A 22,045-nucleotide genomic window follows, 5' to 3' on the forward strand; every position below is an offset into this window, starting at 1 on the left:
ACATGCTAAAACTGTGTAATTGTAATCTGTTGAAATGAAATGAAACATATATAACTGGTGATGTTTGTAACTATAATATTATGGCTGTATGATACCTGCGGATCACTCCAAACTAGTCTGAAAGGGATCTTTGTATTAGCCGTGTAAGAAGAGCACCTATTATGTCGAAGGCATTCAATGAATGAATGAACACACTGAACATACTAAAGAGTAATTCTGTGAGCCGATGAGCGTGTCCCATTGTAGAAATTCTACATATACTATTCTCTGCACGCTGTATCAAGAAGGCGAGGAAAACCAGAGGAAACCGGCTTCTCAGAGGCTTTTTGCCTCTGTACGACTAGGAAGCGGACAATAAAGTTTATTTGAGCGTCGACGTGCCCGACGTGGCCCCGCCTCCCCAGCCGAAGCCGCGATTGGTGGGCGTTCGCCGGCGGCCGCCTGTACTAAGCCGCGATTGGTGGAAGCTTCCGTCATTGCAGAGCGTCCGCACGCCGGCCCGCCCTCTCGCCGCGTCGCCGGGAGCTTCGCCGCCAGCCGCTCCTCGCCTCTCTCTCCTCTCCCGGCCGGAGCCCGGGGGACAGAGCGGGAAGCCGGGACCATGTTCCGCCGCAAGCTGACGGCCCTCGACTACCACAACCCCGCCGGCTTCAACTGCAAAGGTGAGGCGCCGGCCGGCCTGCGCTGCGGCCAAGGACCCCGCTGCCGGCGCGCTCTTCGGCGTCCGACCCGGGCTGGGCTCCCTCCCCGGACCCTCCGCGGCCGTCTCCCCGGGGGGCCCAGGGCCGCGCTCTCCTCCCGGCCTCCAAGCTCCTCTGTTTTCCGACCCCCGCCACGCCCGGGCTTCGGAGCCCCTCCCCCTCCCCCCTCAGCCCCTCACTTTCTGCACTTGCTAAACTCCCAACATGACCCCCCCCCCCCCAGCCCCCCAGCCCTCCGCCCCCAGCGCACTAGAGAGAAGGGACTCGCCTTCTAACTTAGTCCTTCAACTCCACGGCTTCCGGGTGATGGGGCGGTCCCCTTACCACCTGCTGTGGGCCCCGCCGAGCTGGGAGCGGGGGAAGATGCTGAGTAATTTGGAGACCAGTTCCCTGCCCGCCGGGAACTGCTGGGTGAGGGTGGGTGTGGGGGCACCCGGAGCCCACCCAGCCCGTCCGGGACTGGACCGGGACCGGGACCGATGGCGTTGGAGTGAGCGATGCAGTGACGGGCTCATTCCCTGGTGTGGGTCGTACGAGAAGGTTGATAGCAGGTGAACGGGGTGGCTGGATGGTAAATACGAAGGCGTTTGGGTTTTCCAGCCTTAGAGCATGTTGAGGCGTTGGCGTGGCCACCCGCGGCTCCCTGACTGCCGCCCAGCACAGCCCGGAAGGGGCCAGGTGCACGGCCTGCGCGCCGCAGACCGTCCACGGTGTAGTTGGTCCCCCGGGCTTCACAGTGGGAGCTGGACTCGGAGAGAGAAAATAGTCCTCAGCAGGGGTAACGGTGTCTTGTTGATCTCCATAGCAGCATATCAATTTGATAGAGTCTTGTTTTCCTGTCTTGCCTTTTATTTAACAAAAAAGGGTCGGTGGCAGTAGAGTGTAGGTCGGGATTTGAGCCCCAGTTTTTCTCATCTGTGAAGGGGGCGGGGGAGCTGTTACCTCAAGAGCGTGTGGAAGGATTAAATGAAACAACGTGTCGTTTCTCGTGTGTGCACTTACGGTGCAGTAACAGAGACAACGGCATCCTCTTTTTATTTCGTCATTTGCTTTATTATTACTTTGCTGTACATTTAACCTGGCCCCGGCCCTCTCTCCAAAGGAACTGGAATAATAACACTGAAGTAGCCAGAACTATCTCATTTACCAGACACTTTGTAATCTTATTTCATTTAATTTTCATAACAGCTCGATAAGGTAAGCCCTGTTATTGCCTCCATCTTGTAACTCAAGAACCTGAGGCAGAGAACATTAAGGTGGTGAGCCCAAGTTTACACAACCACTAAGTGTCTGGAACCAGAATTTGATAGGAGCAGAACATTTTTTAATCTGTTGACCCAAAATCTGCACTTTCAACCTCTACTTTGACCAGCTCAACTAACTTCTTGTTTTTGGAGTTAAAAGTTCCACAAAACCACTTATTGGAGGTGAAGGAAGTGCTTCTAGTAATTTATATGGCATTTTTGTTGCAGATGAAACGGAATTTAGAAACTTTATTGTTTGGCTTGAAGACCAGAAAATCAGACACTACAAGATTGAAGACAGAGGTAATTTAAGAAACATCCACAGCAGTGACTGGCCCAAGTTCTTTGAAAAGGTAATGAATTTGAAAGTAAAATAAAAGTACAGAGAGCTTTTCTAAAAATTATGTGAAGACAGACATGCTTCAGATTACTTTGTTCTTTTCAAATAAAAATAATGATCAGTGTTAGAAGTGCTGGATTTCAGGATTCTACTTTTCTTTTGTTTTTAGAGTAAATTATATTCTCTCTACCAAGCTTTCAGTATTAGATAGAAATATTTTTGTCTGGAAACATTGTGAGGTTTCTTAAATAAACAGTGATATACCAGTACACATATTCTATAAATGGTAAAAAATGGCCAAAATAAGAATTTCTACAGTAGACTAAAAATGTAGCAGTAATACTTACATTAAAACTAGGGGCCCAGCATGCAATTGAAATTGCGCAAGGAGGCGCCCCGTGGGGGGCCTGGACCCTCACCTGACCCACGTAGCTCCGAGCTGCGCAGGGGCTGCTCTGAGCACTGCCCCCGCTGCCGTGTTGTGTTCTGCTGGGGTGGGGGCAGGTGCTCCTGTGTGTTGTGTCTCCACTCTGGCCCGCCCCCTGCCCCAGCCTCCCCGCGGCCACTGGGGTGGGGGCGGCACACAGTCCCCTCCCGCCCATGTGCCCGTGCAGCTCCTCCTGAGCGGTCGTCTTGCTCGGCTAATTACATATTCCCTGTTTATATAGATAAACTAGAGGCCTGGTGCATGAAATTTGTGCACTGGCAGGGGGTGGGGCAGGGAATGTCCCTCAGCCCAGCCTGCACCCTCTCCAATCTGGGACCCGTTTAGGCCCCATCACAGTGGGCAGTCAGACATCCCTCTCACAATCCAGGACTGCTGGCTCCCAACCGCTCGCCTGCCTGCCTGCCGATTGCCCCTAACTGCTTCTGCCTGCCAGCCTGATCACCCCTAACCACTCCCCTGCCAGCCTGATTGACACCTAACTGTTCCCCTGCTGGCCAGTCACCCCCAGCTGCCCTCCCCTGTTAGCCTGGTCACCCCAACTGCCCTCCCCTGCAGGCCATCTTGTGGTGGCCATCTTTGACCACTAGGGGGCGGCCATCTTGTGTGTTCAATTTGCATACTGGTTGTGGCTAATTAGCATATCTGGTTATGAATGTGAGGGTGTTGTGACCAATTTGCATATTACCTTTTTGTTAGTATCGATAGGACATCAATATGCTTGAAAACGAAGATTGTCCTATTTATGATTATATTTAATGTACACACGTCCCTTGTTGTGAACAATAGAAATAATCCTAAAAGGATTATTTTTATACTAATAAAATAATGAATAGATATACTGAATATATCCATTATTTTATTAAAAGGCCCTGAATGTATTTCTTATTTTTGTGGCTAGAATAATTTTCACATTGACTTAGTTTAATTTTAATAACACTTTTGCAGAAAATGGGGATAACAGTGGTACCTATTTCATAGTGGTGGCTTGTGTTGTTAATCAGTTGTAATATACCTGTTTACAGAGTGCCTGGCCCACAGCAAATGCTAAGCAAATGCTATATGCTTATTCCACTGCCTCTGCTACTGTTATTGCTACTACTAGGTTATTTTCCTTTGCTCCTAATAAGTTTTTTTGAAAATTTTTATAGGCTTCTTTAAATTTTGAAATATATTAAGATTTTATAGTTAAATCACCTTATTTTTGGCCAATTCATGTGTATAAGACTGTATACAAGGTTCCACATACAGAAGGTATTTGAAGAATACAGTAGTCCCCTCTTATCTGTGGCTTCACTTTTCAAGGTTTCAGTTACCCACAGTCAACCACTTTCTGAAAATATTAAATGGATAATTCCAGCAATAATCCATTACTTTTAAATTGCACACTATTATGAGTATCATGGTGACATCTTGTGATGTTCTGCCCTGTCCGAGGGGTAAATCATCTCTTTTTCCAGCATAACCACGCTGTATATACTATTCACCCATTATTCACTTACTGGCTATCTCCATTATCTAGATCAACTGTCATGGTATCACAGTGCTTGTGTTCAAGTAATCCTTAATTGACAGAAGGTCAGTGGTAGCCTAATGCTACATCAGAATGCCTATGTCACTTATCTCACTTCATCTCATATAGGCATTGTGTCCTTTCACGTCATCACAAGAAGAGGATACAGTGTAAGATTTTGAGGGAAATCACATTCACATAACTTTTTGCAGTAATGTTATAGTTGTTCTATTGTTAATCTCTTAGTGTACTTAATTTATGAATTAAACTATCATAGGTGTAATATATACATATATATATATTTGTAGGGTTTGGCATTATCTGAGGTTTTAGGAACCTACTGAGTGTCTTGGAACATAGTCCCTACAGATAATGGGGGACTACTATATAAAAAATTTCTGGCCCTAGCTGGTTTGGCTCAGTGCATAGAGCATCAGCCTGAGGACTGAAGGGTCTTGGGTTCAATTCTGGTCAAGGGCACCTGCCTGGGTTGTGGGCTCAGTCACCAGTGTGGGGAGTGCAGGAGGCAGCCAATCAATGATTCTCTCTCATTGATGTTTCTACCTCTCTTCCTCTACCTTCCTCTCTGAAATCAATAAGAATATATATATATATTTAAAGATTTAAAAGAATAAAAAAGCAGCCTTCCTGGGGATTTTCCTGGGCCAAAACAAAGTGGCCATAATGTGAATTTTTTAGCCACAATTTTCTCCATCAAGCTGTTTAAAGTAAGCATTCACGAATTCATTATTAAGTCTAGTAGGTTTTTTATGGAGTCTTTAGGGTTTTCTATGTATAGTATCATGTCATCTGCGAATAATGACAATTTTACTCCTTTTCCAATTTGGATGCCTTTTATTTCTTCTTCTTGTGATCGCTATGGCTAGCACGTCCAGTACTGTGTCGAGCAGGTGGGGTGAAACTGGGCATCCCTATCTTGTTCCTGTTCTTACAGGAAATGGTTTTAGTTTTTGCCCATTAAGTATGATGTTGGCTGTAGGTTTGTCATAGATGGCCTTTATCATGTTAAGATATGCTCCCTCTGTTCCCACTTTGCTGAGAGTTTTTATCAAAAATGGATGTTGGATTTTGCTGAATACCTTTTCTGCGTCTGTTGATATGATCATGTGATTTTTGTCTTTCAATTTGTTTTTGTGATGTATCACATTTATTCATTTGCGAATATTATACCAGCCTTGCATCCTGAAATAAATCCCACTTGATTGTGGTGTATGATCTTTTTAATATATTGCTGGATACAGTTTTCTAATTTTGTTGAGGATTTTAGCATCTATGTTCCTCAGGGATATTGGCCTTTAATTCTCTTTCTTTGTAATGTCTTTATCTGGTTATGGAATTAGGATAATGCTGGCCTCATAAAAAGTTTGGAAGTGTTCCTTTCTCTTGGATTTTCTGAAATAGTTTGAGGAGTGTAGGTGTTAGTGCTTCCTTGAATGTTTGGTAGAACTTCCCTGTGAAGTCATCCGGACCTGGGCTTTTGTTTGGTGGGAGTATTTTGATAACTGCTTCTATTTCATCAGTTGTTATTGGCCTATTCAGGTTTTTTCATTTTTCCTGTTTCAGTTTTGGGAGATTGTATTTTCCTATGAATTTGTCCATTTTTTCCACATTGTCCAACTTGTTGTTCATAGTATCCTATCTAATAAAAGAGAAACATGGTAATTGGCGTACGACCGCTACCCTTCCCATTGGCTAATTAGGGTGATATGCAAATTAACTGCCAGCCAAGATGGCGGCCAGCAGCCAGGCAGCTTAAACTGAACATGAGGCTTGCTTGCTTCAGTGACGGAGGACTGCAACATTCCCCGCCTGCCGCTGCCGGCCTCTGAGCCTGCAGTTTAAACATTGTAACAAATATAGAAGCTAAACAAAACCCCAGAAACCCCGCTTTCAGCAGCTGGGATCTCAGAGCTGGAGTTGATACAGTGTTTCGAGATTATAGAACCCAAACAAACCAGATACCTGCTTTCAGCAGCAGAGGCCTCAGAGCTGGAGCCAGAGCTAAAGCTAGCCCAGAATAAAAAAAAAAGAAAAGAAAAGAAAAAAAAGGAGCGGTTGGGAGCGTCAGTCACCCGCCAGCCTGAAAACAGCCCTCAGCCCCTCACCCAGACTGGCCAGGCACCCCAGTGGGGACCCCCACCCTGATCCAGGACACCCTTCAGGGCAAACCAGCTGGCCCCCACCTGTGCACCAGGCCTCATCCTATATAGTAAAAGGGTAATATGCCTTCCAGCACCAGGATCAGCGGAGCCGCGAGGCCTCCCGGCACCGGGATCAGTGTGATAGGGGGCAGCGCCCAAACCCCCTGACCGCTCTGCAGCTCTGTGTGTGACGGGGGCGGGGCCACAACCTCCCTATCGGCCCTGCTCTGTGCCTGATAGGGGGGAGCTCCTCAACTCCCCGATGGGCCCTGCTCTGTGCGTGACAGGGGGAAGCTCCCCAACCCCCTGATTGGCCCTGCTCTGTGTGTGACAGGGGGCAGCGCCCCAACCCCCTGATTGGCCCTGCTCTGTGCGTGACGGGGTGGCGCCGCAACCTCCCCATCGACCCTGCCTTGAGTGTGACAGGGGCGGTGCCCCAACCCCGCAATCGGCCCTACCCTGAGCGTGACTGAGGGTGGCATCCCAACCTCCCGATCCGCCCTGCTCTGTGCATGACAGGGGCTGGCGCCCCAACTCCCCAATCGGCCCTGCTCTGAGCCCGACCAGGGGCTGCACCTAGGGATTGGGCCTGCCCTCTGCCACCCGGGAGCAGGCCTAAGCCAGCAGGTCGTTATCTTCCGAGGGCTCCCAGACTTCGAGAGGGCACAGGCTGGGCTGAGGGACCACCCCCCCCCCCCCCAGTGCACAAATTTTTGTGCACCAGGCCTCTAATTTTCTTATAATCCTTTATATTTCTGTGGTGTCAGTGGTTACTCCTCCACTTTCATTTCTGATTTTATTTATTTGGGTCCTCTCTCTTTGTTTCTTGATGAGTCTGGCTAATGAGTACTTCATGTCATTCCCTTCTGGCGTATAGAGTTTCTGATGAGAAATCAGGTGTCAGCCTTATGGAACTCCTTTTATAGGTAACAATTTTCTCTTGCTACTTTTAAGATTCTCTCTTTGTCTTTAATTTTTGGCATTTTAATTATGATGTGTCTGGGCGTGGCCTATTTGAGTTCTTATTTGGGGTTCTCTGTGCCTCCTGAACTTGTGCCTTTTTCCTTTACCAGGATAGGGAAGTTTTCTGCCATTATTTCTTCAAACACCTCCTCTATGCCTTTCTCCCTTTCTGCCTCTTCTGGCACATTTGCTATTCTTATATTGTTAAGTTTCACGTTGTTCCACAGCACACTTAAGCTTTCCTCCTGTTTTTTCTTTTTGGTTTTCTGATTGAGTGATATTTTCAACTCTGTCTTCTAATTCACTGATTCGATCCTCAGCTTCCCCTAACCTGCTGTGTATTCCTTCCAATGTGTTCTTTATTTGTGTTATGTTATTCTTTATCTCAAACTGTTCTTTTTTCAGTTACTATATCTTTTTTCATGCTGTTGAGCATTTTTACCATCATTACCCTGAACTCTGTTTCAGATAGATTTCTTACCTCTGCTTCATTTAACTCTTCTTCTGGAGAATTCTCTAGTTCTTTTATTTTGGGGTTGTTTCTTTGTCTCCTCATTTTGGCTTTCTGTTTGGGTTTGTGACTGTGTTTTAGGTAGACCTCTCAATCTCTACTGCAGGACAGTGTTAAAGGCTGTTTCTGACTAATTAGATCAGGCAGAGACTGCCTTGGCCTACAGACTGATAGGATTCCAACTTGAATTGCTCCCCTGGGCAATCATCCTTGGGTGTTCCTGGAGTGATTGAGTTTGTTTGTTTGTTTTTTCAACAGGGTGGGGCAGTTGCTTCTGCCTGGAGGCTAATTGTTACTTTTAATCTCTTAAGTGGCCTCAGAGCAAGGTGTTTTCCAATAGGATGTGTCAACTGTCTTAACCCCAGGCAGGGCTGATGTCTCTGTGGGAAAGATGTCCTCTGCTGCTTCAGGGAAATGACTCAGCCCAGGAAACTTGGGGTGTCTGCCTTTTGAGCTCTATCCCCAGTTCCCAGTCCTAGCTTCTGCTCTCACAGATCCAGTCCACTTCACCCTCCCTTTGCCGGAGCACAAGGTGGGTGGCTACACAGGGAATTTTGTGTGTTGGCTTTTTAAGAGGGTGCCTGAATTTTCAGCTGTTACTCTCTGGCAGGCAGCACCCTGCTGCTTTTCACAGCCAGATGTTATGTGGGTGCCCTCCTCAGTTTTGGTGTTCTCTGCTGGGGGGGCAGCTTAGGGATTAGACCCCAGAGTTCTCAGTGGCAACCCTCCACAGCTGAGATATCTGTCTGGGACTTCAGTTGCAGTCTATGGGCGCCTAGCCAGCCCTTCGCACCTCCGTCCCTCCTACCAGTCTCTATGCTGTCTCCACCTGTGGTCTCCACTTGCCGTCTCGGGTGTCAGGGTTCTCCTGTGAGTTTTCCATTGATTATTCAGGAAGTTTTTCAGTATTTTAGTTGTAATACCAGTTTGTTCCTGGGAGCATATCCGTGAAGCATACACTTACTCTGCCGCCATTTTTAATCTCCAATCTCTTCCATTTTGTTTCTTCTATGTTTTATGAAGTCTAAGAAATTTATTTCCAGTGGTTTTAAAAACACTACATTCTTTGCATTTTTTTTCTATCTTTCTGGGGCTCTCTTGTCTAAATAGCAACATATTAATTCATGCATCTTAGCTTCTTTTATCTTTTGCCACTTCTCCTTCTTCCAGAAGATTTCCTCAAACTAAAAATTCTATCTCTTGCTTTATTATTATGTTCTTCTTTTTAGAGTCCTTTTTATTTAATTGCTCTATGTGTATTGAGACCTGGAATCAGAAAGTTTAGATTCAGGTCCCAGATGTTGGCAAGTGTTAACCTCAATTTTTTTTATCTATAAAATGAGGAAGTTGTTCTAAATCTGGAATCTGCAAAAGAAAAATTTCAAAAAGCATGATGGAAATACTTCACTTAAGGTGGTACACTTAAATGTTATGAGAAATTCTTTGAGATCCAAACTAAGGTATCTTTTAATTTTATCATTTTTTGATTCTGTGACTTTATAGCAATAATGAAAGTGATTTTCTTTTTTTCTCTCAACAGTATCTCACAGATGTTAGCTGTCCTTTCAAGATTGAAGATCGACAAGAAGCAATTGACTGGCTTCTTGGTTTAGCCGTTAGACTTGAATATGGAGATAACGGTATGTTTTGTGGGGAATGTATGTTTTAAAGAGAGGAGGGAGGATTTGGGAAAGGAGTAAAAATGTAGGGAATACCAGTTTGTGTTTCTTTGTCTACTTTTGGTAGACAGTTAAGTTTTAAGTTTTATATATTCTCATGTTCCTTTTCAGTATCTATTTAAACACTTAATTTTTGGTAACCATTCTTCTGTGTCTACTACCCATCTCCCATCCCCCCTAACTCTTAAATTGTCTGGGAAAGAATTTTCTTTTCTAAAATTAGAGCCTTTTTATTATTATAAGAAGTTAAAAGCACTGTCTTTCATTGGTATTTAGATTTTTGTTTTGTCTTTTTTTAGAATTTAGAAATGGTGTCTTCTGGAGAAAGCATTTTTATGCCTTCTCAAAAAGTAGTATTTATAAAATTAAAAAAAAAAAAGTAGTATTTATTACATTAATAAATTTTTCATCTTTCACAGTCTGTACCTTAGCCTTTCAAGTTAAATTGTTATTGTTCAAGAATTGATGGGATTTCAGAATGTTGATTGCAGCAGGTCATTTCACAAGAGACTGAAAGATATGTCTAATGCTGATATACATTATAGGTCAAAATATATTATTTATATGTAATAATCATTTTATTACAGATACTTATAGGATGCTTTTAAATACTAATATCTATAACAAAAATAACATTTCCTCTCAATAGACCATTTCATTTTGAAAGGCCAGCCAATATCTAAATGCAAGATCTGATTATCTTACCTCCACCCTCTGTGTTTTGTGTTGTTCCTTCTTATGCGTCTGTCAGTTCAGTTCTCTTAATCATTGCTTTTTTAAGCCTTTTTGATATCTTTGAGTCCCTTTTCTTGCCATCCTGTTCCCATCTATTTTTTCCCATGTCTATTGTATCTGTTCTGCCTTCCCACTACATACTATTGCCCTAATTCAGTCTCTTATCATTTTCTACTGAGATTATTATAATCTCTCTCATACTGGACTCTTAGCATCACCCTCTATTCTCATCAGCATGGCCCTTCAAGCTAACCTTTTTAAACAAATCTGTTTTAGAATGCTATGGTTGGTTTCCAAAAAAGCACCTCCTATTATATTCAGAAGCATCATTGCTTTTCCATTTTTCTCCAAAAGGGACTACAGGCTCCTTAGCCTGGTATTCAAGGCCTTTGATAACTGGTGTCCACTAGTATTCATGTGCTCGGTATTCCAGCCCAACTAGATTAATGCTGGCTCCTGTTTACATCTCTTTTTTCTTCCCTCGATTTCTTGGCTTACATATTCCTTTGACTAATATGCCATTTCACTCTATTCTCTACACATTCTAAATCCTGCTCATCCTTATAAGATCCAGCACAAATACCAATTAGCATTTCCTTCTGAACTTTCATAGTTTTTAACTCTATACCTTTAAGTCATTCACTTTCCATTTTGGCTTATGTCTTACTTGCCCCACTAAATTGTAAGCTCTTACTCAGTTTTACTTCCTACATGGTACTGTATACCTCTATTAGTCTCCTATTGCTGTTGTAACAAATTACCACAAACTCAATGACTTTAAACACAGTTTATTATTTTACAGTCTTGGAGGTCAGAAGCCCAGCCATTTGTTTTACTGTCAGGTTGTTGACAGATTCTTTTCGGGAATCTAGGGGAAGATCCATTTCTTTCTTTGTCTTTCCTATCTTCTGGATGTTGCCTGTATTCCTTGACGTTGTCCCTTTATCTTCAAATCTAACAGCATAGCGTCTTCAGTCTTTCTGTAACTCTATTTCCATTGTCACATCTCTCTGATCATCCTGCTTCCTCTTATAAGGGTGCTGTGATTACATTGGGCCTACCTGGATAATCCTTAATCACATCTGCAAAGTCCTTTTGCCATGTAAGGCAACATTCATAGTTTAAGGAATTGGGAATATGGGAATCTTTGGATGGGAGTGGGCAGTCATGATTCTGTTTCTTTGCATATAATAGAAGACTTTTAATGTTTGGCAAATACAGTATTTGAATGTTCACATATTCTAATACAGCGTACCAACCAGCTCCAGACTTAAATTACAGAAACTTTATGGCAGAAATATTAAAAGCTCCAACCCTTTTTTTTTCCAGTTTGAATTTTAGTTTAAAATGAAAATACATATGAATAAATGTTGTAATCAGAAGCCTTGGTGGCATTAGTTGATTTTTAGGACCTTTAGGGAAGTCTTTATTCTGCTTTGAGTTGGTATTTCTTACAAAGTATTCTCCAGCTTTTCAAAAGTGTATTTCAGCTATTCCCAAATGAAATTGTAGTCATATTTCAATTTATTTCTGCTTTACTTTTACTGTATTAATTTCACATTTGTCTATTTTTATAATACTTTAATTTAGATTACCTAGGTACCAGGAACTATAGATATCAGATATATTTTTATTGATTTCAGAGAGGAATGGAGAAGGAGGAAGAGAGAGAGAGACATCAATGATGAGACAGAATCATTGATCAGCTGCCTCCTGCACACCCCACACTGGGAATTGAGCCTGCAGATCTCCTGGCTCATAAGTCCATGCTCAACCACTGAGCAATGCCAGCTTGGGCTAGAATGATATTTTTTAATTAATAAAAGAAATACACTGATGTTGGATCTGAAATAAAGTAAATTTTTTATATTGAAGTTTATACTTGAATTTTGTTTGAAATTTTAGCTGAATTATTGTTGAAAGGTAAATTATATCAAAAGTATATTAAAAGTCTAAACTAGAAAACAAGTTTTTGTGTAATCTTAAAATTCAGAATTGTAAGAACAGACTTTTTGGGAAAAGGGCTAAAGTGGTAGTACTGCCCCTTATCAGTAGAAGGCACTGTTGTATTTTTGTGGTTTTACGTTAACTCCTTGCATTCTTCTTGACTTTTAAATTATTTGAAATGTTTGTCCTTATTTGATGAAACCATTGTAAATTTGTATTGTGCTTTAGTACTTTTAAAGGTTTTTGTTAGCTTGTCAGTTAAAGTGATTAAAATCAGACTTAAATTTTTCTTTTAACTTTTTTTGGCATAATTTAAGATTTACAAAAAAATTGCAAGAATACAATAAATTTTCTCATATTCTGTAAATATTAACATTTAATTCATTTGCCTTGTCCTTCTCTCTATATATAATATACGTAATTTTTTCTAAACCATTTGATACTAAGTTGTAGGTGGTTCTTTTTTGCCTTTGAGTACTTTAATGTGCATTTCCTAAATGTACATAACTACAGGATAGTTAGCAAAATCGGGCAATAAACTTTGATTCACTTCTCTGTAGCTGTTATTCACATTTTATAAATTGTCTCAATATTTTTTGTTCTTAATATATTTTTATTGATTTCAGAAAGGGGGAGAGAGAGAAACATCAGTGATGAGACAGAGTCATTGATCGGCTGCCTCCTGCACGCCCCACACTAAGGATCGAGCCCACAACCTGGGCATATGCCCTGACCGGGAATCGAACCCTGACTTGTTCATAGGTCAACACTCAACCACTGGCTGGACTCAATAATATTCTTCATACAAAAACAAAAATGCATTCTTTGATCATGTGTTGCATTCCGTTGTTATGTCTCTTTAGTCTCCTATAATCTGGAAAAGTTCCTCATTCTTTATTTGTGCTTCATGAGACTGGCGTATATTTAACCCTTTGTATGTCATAAGTGTCTATGTGGGGATGGTTTCAGTTTTGGACGTGTGGCAGTTAACTGGTTATTAACTGTTCTAAGTTTGGGTTTATCTGATGTTTCCTCATGATAGAGTTAGGGTTTGTACTTCTGTTAAGAACACAGAAGTGATGTTTTGTTCTTTTAAGTGCATGTTACCAGGAGGCATGTGTTAGTAATATGTCCCTATTACTGGTGCTATTACTTTGATCACATAGTTAAGGCTTCTCCATTCTAAAGTTACTATTTCCCTTTGTAATAAATAAGTTTATTGTTGGGAGATACTTTGAGATAATGTCAGTATGCTTTTATTCCTCAAACTTTTTCATCTAGGTTTAGCTCCATTTGATGAGTCTCATCTGAGTCAATTATGCAGATAATTGCCAAATGATGTTTTTTTAATTCCATCATTCTTTCTATGTTTACTTGTTGGCTTTTTAATGAGGAACTTTTCCTGTCTTTCCAGTTTGTTTGTTTATTTAGATTAGTTTGTATATGTGGATTCTTATTTTACTCAGTGGCTTACAATCTTTTTTTGTTAATAGTGTATCTTTTTAAAAAAATATATATATTATTCATTTTTTTTACAGAGAGGGATAGAGAGCTAGAAACGTCGATGAGAGAGAAACATCAATCAGCTGCCTCCTGCACACCCCCACTGGGGATGTTCCCGCAACCAAGGTACATGCCCCTGACTGTAATCGAACCTGGGACCCCTCAGTCCGCAGGCCGATGCTCTATCCACTGAGCCAAATCGGTTAGGGCTAATAGTGTATCTTGATGTTTACGCTATCCCAGATTTGGCCAGTGGGAGCTCCTGTAAGCTATCTTCTGTCTGATTTAAATCTTAACGCTTTTGTTTTCTCTCGTTTCAATAGCAAATCATCTAAGCATTATAGCAAAAGATGGCATTTGGACATTACATTCAGTATATTAAATATTTTTCAAGTAAAAGTTGCAAACTCTACCTTTGGAATTCTGGCTTTCAAGTCTCCATAAAATAGGTTTAGGTTTGTATATGATGGTGTATTATTTGAAGTACTGATATTTTTAGAAAGAAAAGTTTGCCGAAGCCGGTTTGGCTCAGTGGATAGAGCGTCGGCTTGCGGACTGAGGGGTCCCAGGTTCGATTCCGGTCGAGGGCATGTACCTGGGTTGCGGGCACATCCCCAGTGGGAGATGTGCAGGAGGCAGCTGATCGATGTTTCTCTCTCATCGATGTTTCTGACTCTCTATCTCTCTCCCTTCCTCTCTGTAAAAAATCAATAAAATGTATATTTAAAAAAAAAAAAAAAGAAAGAAAGAAAAGTTTTTGGGTTCTATGTACAGCTTTCAAAAGATTTGGGAAGAAACTTACTTTTTAGTTTGTTTGCATTTAATCTCACGTAACTTAACATTTACCCTTACCCCTATAAGTTTTAAAGGAAGCCGTGAAAGCAGACTTTGTTTGCAAACATTTAGATCAAGCATGTCAAACTCAAAGGCTAACTAATATGGGCCAAATAAACAAGGTTTACGTTTATGTGGGCCGCAAAAAAACAAAAGCTTCAATTTTCATAGAAATGTACGTTTATTTCGATAGAGACATGCTGAATACAAAGAGCTGAAATAAATGAGTAATCGTTAACATAAAATGATAGAACATTTTAATAAAAATTAATTTTTCTTGAACATCAACTTACCAGACACTGAATAACTGCACAAATTAATAAGCGTAACGCAAATCTATTTTTTTTGTTCTCCAAAAGCAAAATATTTCCTGTTGCACACACCAAACAAGTCAGTCCAAGACTAATGACGTGGCAATCGGCTGCTAAAATATTTGCTGCTAGTATTAGTAGAGAGAAATGGTGCACCTGCGCATAAGGCGTGTAAGGGAAATGAATGCAACATGATGATAGTAATCAGTCATTATTGAATGTTGTAGTTCATTAATAATGTATAACAGGATATTATAAAAATTAAGTTACGAAATTTTTATTAAAGTGTTTCTTCCGCAAAATTATTCATTGTGGGCTGCGAGTTTGACATGCTTGATTTAAATAATGTTTGATATATATTACTTTTAAAGATATTAATGAAAAGATCCTTGTGTAAGGATTCAGTAATCATTTTAGATTAATTAGAAAGCTATAATCACATTGTCTTCTGCTAGATTTTTTTAATAGCAAAAATAATTTTGATTGGATGAGTTGTTTTATAATAACCAGTTTGGCTCAGATTCAGTATATAAACAATGTTTGTTTTAAGTTGCAGTTTTACAAATTGCATTTTTGCCTATTTTTCAGCTGAAAAATATAAGGACTCAGTATCTGATAATACAAAAAATGCTGACAATGCAGCTAAAAATGCAGAGCCATTGATCAATTTGGATGGTAAGTACAGTAGACCCTCTTTATTCGCACTTTCACTTTCCATGCTTTCAGATACCTGTGGTCAACTGCTTTCTGAAAATAATACATGAAAAATTTCAGAAATAAACAATTCACTTTAAGTTGCACACCGTTCTGAGTAATATGGTGAAGTTTTGCACTGTTTTGCCTAGCTTATGAATCAAGCCTTTGCTCAGCATATCCACACTGTAATCACTTAGTTTCCGTTGGGTTATCAGATCAATTATAATGGTATCCCAGTGTTTGTGTTCAGGAAACCTTTATGCTACTTAATGGCCCCAAATCATGAGACATGATGCTGGCAGTTTGGATATGATATGCCAAAGAGAAGCTGTAAAAAGCTTCTTTAAAAGAAAAAAAACACACAACAATATATATATATAAAACATGGTATATAAAGGGTTAGGTACTGTCCCAGTTTTAGGCATCCAGTGTGGGTCTTGAAATGGATCTCGTTTGGATAAGGGAAGATGACTATGTAAATGCATAATAATGATCAACATTTTTGGTTTCCTAAATGATTTTTATTTTCTAAAATGAAGTCTGTGTTTACTTGGTTTTAGTAAATACTTCATGCAGACAGCATTTGTGAGGATATTTTATTCTCTATGGTTTTTTTTATTGTCAGTTACAATGTGCTGTCTCCTTCCTCTTATAATTGAATATCTGAATATTGAAATGCTTTTCTTTGATCTTCTCATAGTAGTGTGGAGATTTTTATTTGTATTTAATCATGGTGATGATTGTTTGCTTCCTGGTAACATAACATTTTTTCTAATCTAATGTGACACTATGAGAAAGTGGTAAAATTTTTCATTATTTTAAATCCAGATGTCTTTTAGTAATTCTGCTTTAAAAAGTATAAAGAGTCTAATTACTTACATTATAGTAATACGTTAAATAATTCTTTCACTGATTCATTGTGACCTATAATTTGAGTTATTCTTGTGAATTAATAAGCTGCTTAGACACTTGAGAGCTGCTGCTTAGAGAAAAGGTTTTGGGAAAACTGTCCATTGAAGGGATCTATGTATTAAAATGAATAGCTTTGGGAAGAAATGTTAACTAAAAGTGCTGCATAAATGGGCCTTGCAGAAAAAGTTATGAGTTAATTTAGTTATTTATTGGATTGTTCAGTTTGGCTGATTAGTAAGAAATCCATTAATCTTATCATTTTGCCTAACTGTTGATGCCTCTGCACTGCTCCAGTCAGAAGTTTTAAAAATTGAGATTTGTTGTTAATGGAAAATTCAAAATGTTTCTTGTAAATTTATGTTTACATATCTGTCTAATTATATGTTTGCAGAGCTCTAAGTTTCCATTTTAATTTTTTCTAGTTAATAATCCTGATTTTAAGGCTGGTGTAATGGCTTTGGCTAACCTTCTTCAGATTCAACGTCATGATGATTACCTGGTAATGCTTAAGGTCAGCTTCATATTCTTGATTCTTGACAGATATTTTATATTTATATATATATATATATATATATATATATATATATATATATATATATATATTAGAGGTCTGGTGCATGAAAATTTGTGCACTGGGGGGTTGGGGAATCCCTCAGCTTGGCCTGCCCCCTCTCACAGTTCAGGAGCCCTCAGGGTATGTCCACCTCTGCGGGAGGTGACCGGGCTGATCAGGGGAAGGCGACGCCCCTATCACTCGGCTGCTGCTGCCACTGCAGCAGCTGCGAGGCCTGAGCCCCAGGACTTGCAGCGCCGGGGCTCACGGCTGCCTGATCCCCGGCCCTCGCATCTGCTGTGGCTTTGTCCAGATGGACATCTGGAAGACGTCTGCTCTAATTAGCATATTACCCTTTTATTAGTATAGATATTTAAACTCAATTTTTAAAAAATCAACTTTTTTATATTTAAATGTATGGTTGATGACTAAAATGTGGAGGAATGTGGAACATAAAGCAGATTTCATCTGTTTTAGATTATCTAATAACAGCTAATATCAAAGAGTGTTTACTGTGTGCCTGTCATTTTGTTTACATCCTTTTGCAAAGATGGTTTCATCCAATCCTCCCCAACATCCTAGAGGTAGATGCTAATGTCTTTCTTTTTAATATGTATATGAAGAAATAGACTTAAAGAGAATAAGTGTCCAAGATGACACAAAAAAATGATAGAGCCAGGATTTTAATGTAGGCATTCTGACATTGTCGTTTCTATATTTCCTAAATCGCCCTATTCGTTAAGATAGTGGAATATGCCAAATTAGTAATGGTGAATTTGGCCAAAAGTACATATTCCAAAATGTCTTTGAGGAAGGAAAGAATGTTTCTGTCTTCCAAGTCACCCTTCCTAGATAGGCCCTCAGTTCATACCTCCACTTCAGGGATTCCAGTAGTCTGAAAAAGGTCTCTTATTTCTGAGAGGAAAAGTATACTCATATTTCAGAAAATTTATGCCAAGTAATTGTGACAGTATAGTGGGGGTCTCATGGAGAGGGGAGTGGTACTTACAATACCAGACTTGGACATTATTTTAGTTTAATTAAAGTTTTAGTTTCTCATAAAAATCTACACCTTGCACATGTAAATTACTTTTAAATTGCTTTGCAGTGAATTAAATAATTAAATTTCACTCTACCCATAAGAAGGATTAAGCCATATTCTATTTTTTTTATTCTACTATTAGATTAATTTATTCTATTTAGAATTGTATGTAGTAAATGGCGGTTGTAACAAGGGAAAGACTATTCTGTTCCTAGATTATTATTCTGTATGCTGACTCTGAATGTCAACTTGGATTTTCTCAACTCAGATTGGATGTCAAGAGACAAAAAGTTGTATTTAGTGAAATTTAGCCCTTCCAAAGGCTTGTTCCTTACCTAGGCAGTTATGTAAATTATTTGGAACAGTTCTACAGTATTCACATCAGCTTTAATCATAAACTGGGAGGAGAAAGACAATTCAGCATTTTGGAGGTTCTCTTTGTTATACTTTAAACACCCAATGGGAAAAAAGTAAAAGTTAGCTATAATCATAAGTTTAATAAAATTCTAATCTTCGTTGCATGGTTGTCCTTTGAGTTATTTTAAGAATCATTCAAACAATGCATAACAACACGGAAAACATCTTCATAGATTTGCCAAGTATGAGAATCAATGTATTAACTGTTTGACCACCACACTGTTTACGTTTGTGATCACTGTTCAAGATTGGTTTAAGTAATTCCTCTCAAATGTAGCATTTAATTTGTTTTTATTATTTAAAAACATTTACAGTTTTCACTTACTTTTGAATTGTAATTGTCATCCATTAGTTAAAATTCCATTTAAAAATCTTATTTTTTTAGTTTATGCAAATGCATGTATGCACTTGTGTCTGCTGGAATAAAATTCCTTGGTGATGAAAAAAACATGTTCTATGAAAGACCTGAAAACATTTTACTATAATTAAGAGAAAAAAGCAAGGACAGTGTATGTGATGTGCTACCCTTCGTGTCAGAGATTGCATGTGTGTGCACATGCTTGCCTGAGTATGCTTGTACTTTTAATAAGAATCCAAGGATCTGGTAACAGTGATTGTCTTCTGGAGGGATGGCTGAGGCTTGGACAAGGAAGGAGACCTACTTTTTACCATGTGTCCTTTATTTAATTTTTTTTTTTTTTTTTTTTTTTACTGCACACATGAGTTACCAATTCAAAAAATGTTTTAAATTGTTTTGGGTATCATTTCACATTTTAAATATTAAATGTGAGAACTTTTATTACAATATGTTTGTTTTTTTAATGGGGAGTTTGTTAATGAAGTAGGTAATTCTAACTTGATCAAACTGGGCATCCTTCTTATCTAGACTCAGAGAAGAAAAAACGACAAACAGGCAGTGAAAACTAAAAACAGTATTTTTGGGTTTCTTAGGCAATTCGCATTTTGGTCCAGGAACGCCTGACACAGGATGCAGTTGCTAAAGCAAATCAAGCAAAAGAGGTATGTATTTTTTTAAGTAAAATCTAAAGTAATTATTAATGAAAGTTTCTTCTGGTGTTGTCATGGGTCAAACCCTGCATGTTACTGCTTAAGATACCCATTCTGTGTTAGAACTGCCCAGAGAAAGGATAGCTTACTTCAAGGGGATTGAATGTGGTTTCTAAGCAAATTGTGTCTAACCATTTTGAGTGAAAAATGAACTCATGTTTATCTCCCTTCACACCTTAGAGAAGCTGCCAATGGCACATCCAGTCTACCAGTGTAAACCACTGCATCTACCTAGTTGAAGTTTATTTAAAGGAATGTGCACTTGTGAAATATTCTGGGTTATTTTGACTAATTGCTGGGGAACAGGACACAACCTCTCAATATTTTCCTTTTTGACCTAAATCCTACGTTTGTTCTTTTGTTTCTTCAGAGAAATCTCATTTTACCTTTTCTATTTCCTAGCATAAAACCTAAGTAACTTGCATAAGGTCACCTAGTGGATACGTGGTTGAGACAAGGATTCAAGTGGTGGTTCACATGAGCTAGTTGATGATCTAGGTGATTTGGGGATAGAGAGGCTACTAGAGTGTGAGGTTCAGGGTACAGGTGACTAAAACTCATCTTAGTATTCTACTATCTAATAATTCTGAGAAGTTTTTAGATAAATTGTACCATAAATCTAAATGTCCCAAAAGTCTCATTGACTATGGGGCAATACAGAGAATGTCCTCATGGGTTAGCAGCAGCTGCCTGATAATGCCCCCTTCCTGCTGTACAGATGTTGCAGCGACAGCCTTTGTTGGTACAACCACCATCCTGAACCCTGGTCCTTTTTTTTTTTTTTTGCCTCCATCAGTTCCCCAATGTCATTTGTCTTCTATTAAAAGGTTATTGATGCCAGGTAAGTGTACTCCCTCTAAAAGACAGTTTCTTTTAAAGGTTCTTACTGGCTTATTAATTATGTGTGAATCCAGCCACTGGAAATTGGGCTAAAAGTCAGCTTATTTCTCCCACACTATAAACAGAGAGTAAATTCATTTGGTAAAGCTATGGTTTGGAAGGCAGTGCAAATAAGGACAGAGCCAAATCACTGCTGCTCTTTACAAAGTAAAATTTAGTTTTATTCTCAGTGCTCCAAATAAATCTTAGTTTTAATGTCATCTCAAAAGATTCTATGCTATAAATAATAATACAGTGGAGAAGTTTTACAGTTGTGTTCTTGTTTGTAACTGTTCATAACTAGCATGTGGTCATCTTCAGCCATAGAGGTATTTTTTTGGTGTTTGGGCAAAGGGGAAAGGGAGCCTCTGGTACAGCCTAGCACAGTACATTTCTACTCTTTAGTTTTGCTCACTGAGTTTCCATACCTGTTTGTTTCTATACTTACATAGTGTGTTTATTAGCTATTTTGAAGCAGATGGAACCTAGGTAGATTTTTATTAATAGATTAGGCAAGAATTGAGTAGTGACAACTTAGCATTTATAGCATTGAAGTATCACTATGGTTTAGATTCTATTCAAAGTAACTTCAAAATGAACTGTTGAAAGTTAAATTATATATATTACATATAATCTGTTAAAATTTCTGGCTGAAAAAGTATGTTTTAGGTTTGTGCAATTTGCAGACAAATTAATGTGCTTAGGAAAGTAATATTAAAAGTAGTCCTATTCCATTTGCCCTGTACTCTGCTGCTTACTGTAGGTAAAACAGAATAATAGCAGCCCTGCAGTAGTGACAGGGGCACTACAGCAAAAAGGAGCTATTTTATATGCCTGGTCTTAAAGGATTGGATGGGTTATGGAATTAGCCTCCCACTATATTTAAAGGCCATTCTTTCCTCACCGGTTATAGTAGGGAAAACAAACATCAAAATGCAAATTTAAGAGAACTCTCATTCCTCTTGCTACTGTGACTAAAAGGGTTAAAATAATAGCTAGCTGCTCTTTAGTTTTAGATAAAAGAGATGATACTTAACTATCGCCTCATTTTGTCCATTTTTTTTAAAGGGGTTGCCTGTTGCTTTAGACAAGCATATTCTTGGTTTTGACACAGGAGGTAAGTGATTTTGTTTTGATGATTAATTCAAAATATTTTAGAAACTTGGTGAACATTTTGGGGGAAATGAGTGGTCTGAAATATAAAAGTTATTAATTTTGCCATGTTTCTTATAAATAGATGCAGTTCTTAATGAAGCGGCTCAAATTCTGCGATTGCTGCATATAGAAGAGCTCAGAGAGCTACAGACAAAAATTAATGAAGCCATAGTAGCTGTTCAGGCAATTATTGCTGATCCAAAGACAGACCACAGACTGGGGAAAGTTGGGAGATGAACCTGTTAGGATCTCAGCGTCTCACCTGTTTAGTGCAGTTGGGAACCATGCACGCTGTGGTATGTGTTTCAAAATCAAACATCACATTTTCAAGGGAAGAGTCCCAGAAAATTGACTATGTTTGAGAGATTTACCATCATTGCTTTTTCTTTAATAAAGTTTGGGAAAGCAGAATATTTTTTTTTGACTATGTGTTAT

The 22,045-nt window shown here is 39.4% G+C and overlaps 1 protein-coding gene across 4 annotated transcripts; it reads left to right on the forward strand.

Moving 5' to 3' along the window:
* Positions 1-493: 493 nt before the first annotated feature.
* On the forward strand, positions 494-22,023 carry RTRAF (RNA transcription, translation and transport factor). Of its 4 annotated transcripts, none has more exons than XM_036306946.1 (8): positions 495-662; positions 2,174-2,298; positions 9,420-9,519; positions 15,477-15,563; positions 16,919-16,995; positions 19,460-19,528; positions 21,524-21,572; positions 21,693-22,023. In XM_036306946.1, the coding sequence occupies exons 1-8, from the start codon at positions 602-604 to the stop codon at positions 21,845-21,847; spliced, it is 723 nt and encodes a 240-aa protein (XP_036162839.1). In that variant the 5' UTR covers positions 495-601; the 3' UTR covers positions 21,848-22,023. The 4 variants fall into 4 exon arrangements, with proteins under 4 accessions (XP_036162859.1, XP_036162839.1, XP_036162848.1 ...); XM_036306938.1 differs by having other exon boundaries at positions 496-662; positions 16,919-17,007; XM_036306966.1 differs by lacking the exon at positions 15,477-15,563 and having other exon boundaries at positions 494-662.
* Positions 22,024-22,045: the final 22 nt, after the last annotated feature.

The sequence above is a fragment of the Myotis myotis genome, unplaced genomic scaffold (assembly GCF_014108235.1).
Source record: "Myotis myotis isolate mMyoMyo1 unplaced genomic scaffold, mMyoMyo1.p scaffold_m19_p_1, whole genome shotgun sequence".
NCBI classification, from domain to species: Eukaryota; Metazoa; Chordata; class Mammalia; order Chiroptera; family Vespertilionidae; genus Myotis; species Myotis myotis.

Bases quoted from the DNA above. Each gene is read 5' to 3' on its own strand.
- RTRAF (XM_036306938.1), top strand. From the start codon at position 602: ATGTTCCGCCGCAAGCTGACGGCCCTCGACTACCACAACCCCGCCGGC. The intron at 15,564-16,918 runs GTAAGTACAGTA...AATTTTTTCTAG, and splicing joins GCCATTGATCAATTTGGATG to TTAATAATCCTGATTTTAAG. The intron at 17,008-19,459 runs GTCAGCTTCATA...TGGGTTTCTTAG, and splicing joins ATTACCTGGTAATGCTTAAG to GCAATTCGCATTTTGGTCCA.